Raw genomic sequence first — 6,263 nt, 5'->3', positions numbered from 1 at the left:
AGACCAATGCCATATGTATCGTGCCCACAAACCACGTTCATTCTTGATTTTGTGATACAGCGATGTTTAATTGCCATTAATGCAAACATATTTTAAAAGGTTATTTTCCTGCTCTTTAGGTCAACGGACCTAATGAAGCAGCTCTAAGTGGGTTCGAATTGCTTTGATCAGGTGCTTGATTTCCTGTTTACCTCATGGAAGTGGGTTTGGTCCTGCACAGCTAAGGTATATAAAAGCTCCACAGGGTCACCTCCGAGCACCAGACCGGGCTGAAATCCTCGGGGCAGCTTCAGAGAAGCAGAAAGGTAAGAACCTCTCGATCAGTCTCTCTCTTTAACCTTTTTTTACCCTTTTTCTTCTTCTTTTTTTCCCTCTAAGATAATGGTGGGAAGGAAAAGTGTTTGCGAGTATCGGGCAGTAGCTGTAGCAGAGCAGGACCAGAGTTTTTCCCAAAGTGGTGCAAAACTGGGAGTTTTCTCAGTAGCTTTGGCAGAAAAGACCTCAGCAGCGTACGTGTCGGGCTGTAAAGGGAAAGGTTGTTATTTCAGAGAGGAGGATTCAGTACACGGCAAACGCCAGGCTGCCATCTGCGCGTTTGAACACGTGCTGCACAGGGAAACGGGGAAAAATCGGTTCGTAGTAGCTTTTTGGGACCTCCCAGCTATCGACAAAACAGGGATAACGCTTCTTCCAAAGCAGACAGTATTGCACAGGGCACTGGAAGACCTTCGTGGTGCAAAGATCCCACCAGTTGCTCCTCCTTTTGTGAAGGAGTCAAGCTGTAGGGTCAAACCAGTGGAGGTATCACAGCAAACTCTGTGCCAGGCAGGGCTGGCAGAGCTCAGCTGCTCCAGGTCAGTGTCACGGAGGCAAAGGGCTCTTGTATTAACTCAAAAGTGGGTTTTCGACAGTCTCTGAAAATGCAGACTGCTTTTCCTCCCTGTTTGGGTAAATCCTGCAGAGGAGGGGTACTGCCTTTTCTTAAAATTAAAGCTACAATGCATTTCCTCTCCTAGTGTCATAAACAATTACCTAAGCAGAATAATATTCTTGCACAACTCAGCGATTTTCAGATTCATCATCATACCCACAGTTATACCACCAAAATATGAAATGAAACACAAACAAGAAGGAAAATCTCAGTTATTTAATCATGACGCGCTTTTCCGTTCTCATTTAAAATCTTCCTCAGCTTTTCGTATAATGGAATTTACTTCTGCTGTTAAAGCATTCTGTAACTATTTGGTTTTTATTGCTTTAGCCCTAAGTATTTTAGGGATTTTGCCAGTGTTCAGAATATCACACCTTTGCTTTTAAGAGCACACCTCAAAATTTGATGTTTCTGAGATATTGTAACACATTTAGTGTTTTTCTCACTTAACAGAAAGGGCTGAAAACATTTGTAAAAGATGTCACAATTTTCCAGAGATAAAAAATGCCTCAATTACAAAAAACATCCGAACCCGCAAATTCTCGCTCTCTCCAAAACAATAATTGGGCTGTTGTAAGAGTACAAATAACTACTTAGAGGAGTAAAGTTCTATCATTGTAGGAATAAATTTCTGAAGGATGGGGTACTTGAATCCTGATCTAGATCTTTTCTTTTGTTACTACACGATTCCTGTTAACAGCAGCTCTCCGTTGTAATGCAGTTTCCAGAAATATCTATAACAGAGCGAGGTGAGGGACAACAAAATATATCTGTGAGCCATGATCAAAACCATTTTTGTACGGCATTTGCAGAGCTGGAATAGTAATTAAAAGGGCTCGAATGTCCAAGGGCTGTTGAGCTGAACTGTGGACGTGAGGACTAGGAACAGCTTGAAACTAATAAATCTTGGAATCTGATCCCGTCACTGTCCATGGGATATTTTTCATAGCTGATATTCACTGACTCTGGCTCCGGTCCCTACATAAGGCATTATTCATCCCAACAGAAAACCTCCCAGAAATTAGATCAGGCTCCTAAATCCCGCAGAACTGCGGCGCGGGATAAGCAGGATGCCGCTGCTACTGAATTGCCTGATCCAACGTACGTTCCCGTTCACATGCTCAACGTTGAATCGACCCTTAAAGCACAATGAGGTACCCACAGGGTCAGCTTGTAAACATGGAGGAAGACAAAGCCCTTGCCTCTGGGAATGTGCAACCCACAATGAATTTGATGGTTACAATAAAAGTATAGGGAACCGGCATTAAAAGCCACCACGGCGGGAAAGAGCGTTGGCATTGAAAAAGCAATTTAACGGGGAACGGCAGAGGAGGGCTTTGTAGGGTGGAGAAGGCTTCAAGCACAAGGGCTGAAGAAACACATTTACAAGCACAGGCACGTGCCCAGCCACCGCACATCCCTCTGGGTTCGCTGTCCTGTCACTTATGTGTCCCATGTGTCCCAGGGGCCGGGCACCCGGACTGCCCTTCGCTTTTGAACGGAGAAACCAGCCAAGAAAATGATGTCTTTCAAAGTCCTCTCTCTGCTCCTCGCTTCTCTGGGCTTTGTTTTGATGGAAGAGAACGTCTCAGGGTAAGTGTTTTGGAAAGCTCACGCTGTGTTTTGAGCCTTTTCCAGCTCCCCACTAGAGGCAAATGGACCCTTTCCATTGGCATCTTGGTAAGCAGGTGAGAACAAATGAGTCCTGAGGTAGATCTCAGATAATAGAGACAGTCAAGCTTACAGAGATGAGCAAAAGATAAGAGAGATATCAAACAAAAGCCCTGAGCTTTTGAGACAGAGCCAGGAACTCCCAAGTTTTCCCTATAAACTTCGTGGCTCTGGGTTAGGAGGAACAAGCTGGAAGTCAACCAGGAAGAGAAGGAGGTTGGCTGAGAACTAGAAACGAGGTGTAATCATCTCACATGAATGAGGCTAGGGATTATGCAGTGTTTACAAGCTCCTGAAAATATGACCAGTTACATAAAGCAGGTATATAATAAAGTCTTTCCCTCTCTTTCCCTGACTCCTACAAAATTTCCAACTACCACCTGAGAACATCCAAAAGAATCCTTATTAGGGCAGTAGGAGCTGCTGTAACTGCAGCTCATAATACTAAAATAGGATCAGCCTTGAAATCCTTTGCTAACTTAGGTAGCCACCGACTATGTCTCCACTGTCAGATCAGCACCGGTCCCAGGGTCAGCCCCAGTCTCCTGCCATCCACCCCTGAGCCTCTGGAGGACATGGGGAAAAGATTTCCTTGGCCCTAGGTGTGCAGCTCACTGGAGGAGGGAGACCAAGACCACCTGGACCAAGAGAGACTGCGATCACGAAACCCTGCTGGCTGTAGGGACCCCGTGGGTCACCACGTGCAACCCAAGGAAAACTGCACAACGCTCCCAGTCCGTGCAGGACTCACTCTGTGTCTGTGCTCTTATCCCCAGCGTAAGCATAAAGGCTCCCAGTGCTAGACCAGTGCAAAGACGCTACTCTGAGGCCACCCTGGCAAGCGACTACAGCCGCACCATGGACAACATGCTGAAGAAGAACTTTGTGGAATGGTTGCTAGCCAGACGGGAGAAGAAAAGCGAGTAAGTGTGTAGGCTTTGAATGCTCCTACGATCCCAACTTACAGGTGTCGTCAGCCAACTGATGGCTACAGAAGAACGTAGAGCCAAGGAGACTTTTCCTGAACAGCAGCAATGATACTCCAGGGAGTTGGTTTTCTTTTTTTCTTCTATTTTCTTAAGCCCTAGGAAGGTTTCTGCTCTGCCGGCACACAGCACTACTACCCCTCTCCCTGTCCAAGACCGACTTCTTCCCTGGCTGCTGGTGGAGGGAATGGGAGGGAGCTGGGTTTTGCGCAAAAGCAGAATTTTGGCACCCTCTTGTGGCTTCTTGGGTTGATATCTTCCCATTTCGCCTTTCCAGCAACACCATCGAGTCATACAAGAGAGAAGCTGAGCCCCAAGTGTCGGCTGGGAATGGGCAAAGATCGGACCAGGACACCCAGGAAGCCAAAGACCTCTTCGCTTGGCTCCTGAAATCCAAGAAAAATCAGAGGTGAGGTGGGAGAATAGAAAGAGGAAGTCTGGTCGCAGGGAGGGGTGAGGTCCCCCAGTGTTTGACTTTTGAAGGAATGTTTTGGAGCAGGTATCGATGTGACAGTGTCGCACAAGAAAACGAGAGGGTTTTGATCTCAAAAGGAAATTTCATATTTTGCAACTCTATCTCATGAGTGAGGAAAAGAACAAAGACAAAAAAAAAGCCTCTCTAATTTTGAAATTTCTCACAAATTTCAAAACCATAGACAATTGGGGTCTTTTTTGGTGTTGCAAAGGTCAGCACAGCCTCATCAAACCCCAGTGCTTTGCTAAGGTCAACACACGGACTTTTGACAGGGCTGAACCACATCTGCTCCTCCAACATCCCAACATCACCAAAACAGGGAAGTCCAAATGAAGTGCTTTGACCTAATCAAAGCAAAGCCCTCTCAGAAGAAAACTCTCCAGTGAAAACCGAAGATGAAATTGATACATTTCTGCAAAACAGGGGGGGAAAAAAACCCCAAACCCACTCGTTCACACTCTCAGCATGTAGAGCAGTTAATTTTTAAAAAAAGAAACAAAAGAGTTCGTTCCTCGAATCACTGCTACAAGCTCGTTATGAAAAGCCTGTCATCTAAACGTGAATCCACGCAGGAGAGATGCCTGCCTGGCCCAGGAGGAATTTCCCAGTTTGCTTCTGATCCGTGCCCTTTGCCGGGGGTGCTCAGATCTTCCATTTATTTATTTATTTTTTAAGATGTAATCATCTTCAAATCATGATGATCACGGCAACGCTGGTGATACCAGGACAGGTACCTCTGGGCAAGGTAACCGAGTCCATCTGGAGCTCTCCTGCTGCAGCTCGTGCCTTCGTTTCCCCGAGCCATCTGGCTGGGAGCACGCTTGGGTATCGCAGCGCTGCGCGGCTTTGTGCTGTGTCAGCATATCCACAGCCTGTCAATAGCCTGCTTCACCTCCCCCAGTCTTAGCTTATGCCACAAATGTTCAAAAAGCAAATTAGACACACGAGCCCAAAGAAAAAAATCTGTTCTCAGGCACTTTCTATATTTAAAAAAAAAAATAAATAACACCAACGAATGAATGAGGGATGCATTTCCCTTCTTCAATATGAAGGATTTTACAAAACCTAACAGGTTGCTGCTGCTTAGTCCTAAAATGGTGGCGAGAAGGAAAAAAAAAAAGGCACTTACCGCACACAGCCCACATCCTTCAGGCACAATCCTAGTGTCTTCTGGCCAAAAAAGTGGAATTTCTAACTACAGGGAGTCATGGGACAGTCACCCAGAACAAGAATCTGGGGGCATCTGTTGTCGTCTTTTACAGCCTTTGCAGGAAAACTGCTTTAGAAAGCAGGGTGCAGGGGGTGACCCGGGGTGGGGGAAACGAGCACAGTTATGGTTCACAGAGATGTCTCGGGCCAAGCACTCGGAAAATCAGACACCGGGAACTGCTAGTCATACGGAAAATACAGAATCAAAGAAACGAGGGCTTTGAGGGATCGCAAGGGGTCACTGAGTCCGACCTCTGCTCCAAGGCAGGATCAACGCGCCCTAAACTGCTCCTGACAGATGTTTGTCTAACCTGTCCGGGGTGGGGGAAGCAGAGGGGGGGAAGGGAACTTTGATGCTAGAGATTAATCAGCTTGATTAGCTTCATTTTTAAAAAAAATTGTTTTCCAGCGTCTCCCTCAATCTCCTTAATTGCAAACAAAAAAAAGCGACTTGCAGGGGAAAGTCCTTCTTGGAAACAAAGACTTTCCTTTGTGAGTTGGGAGCGTGGATGCTGCTTCACCCACGCTCTGCCTTTGTTGTGCTGCCTGCTGGGTCTAGGAGGAGGTGGGGTGCTGGGGGGGGGGGGTCACTGGACTGTTCCTTCTTGTCCCCCAAGCCTTACAGATACACTCACGTGCCAAGATCGAGGCACCGTTGTGTGCAAGGAGCTCCAAAAGAGGTTAAAGCTTTTTGTGGGTTTATCTGAGCCAAATATATCAGAAGACAAGGACAACAAAATTTCCCTGTGAACTTGAGGGGATTGGGATACGAGGCTGTTACACTCTGTGTCCGGATTGCTGCCTCTCCTCTGTCTTTATGGCACGGCACGTTTCTTGCAGTTTTACTACTCCAGAAGGTCCAGAAGGTTTGAAGGACGTTTTGAACCAGGAGTTTCTGACATGGCTGATGTCAACTGATCTCTGCAGACCAACGTGAGTGGCTCTTCTACCTATTCCTGTTGTTACAAGCGTCCCTACAAATCCTTTCCCA

General features: G+C 46.5%; 1 protein-coding gene across 1 annotated transcript; it reads left to right on the top strand.

The window, feature by feature from the left end:
* The first annotated feature begins 2,450 nt into the window (after window positions 1-2,450).
* GIP (gastric inhibitory polypeptide) lies at window positions 2,451-6,209 on the top strand. Its single transcript, XM_009978120.2, has 4 exons — window positions 2,451-2,524; window positions 3,379-3,525; window positions 3,866-3,997; window positions 6,113-6,209. Exons 1-4 carry the CDS (start codon window positions 2,451-2,453, stop codon window positions 6,207-6,209), a joined length of 450 nt encoding a protein of 149 aa, XP_009976422.2.
* The last annotated feature ends 54 nt before the right edge of the window (window positions 6,210-6,263 follow it).

The sequence above is a fragment of the Tauraco erythrolophus genome, chromosome 25 (genome assembly GCF_009769465.1).
Source record: "Tauraco erythrolophus isolate bTauEry1 chromosome 25, bTauEry1.pri, whole genome shotgun sequence".
NCBI lineage: Eukaryota > Metazoa > Chordata > Aves > Musophagiformes > Musophagidae > Tauraco > Tauraco erythrolophus.
The sequence above is the reverse complement of the archived record's forward strand: the minus strand, read 5'-3'. Positions and strand labels throughout refer to the sequence as shown.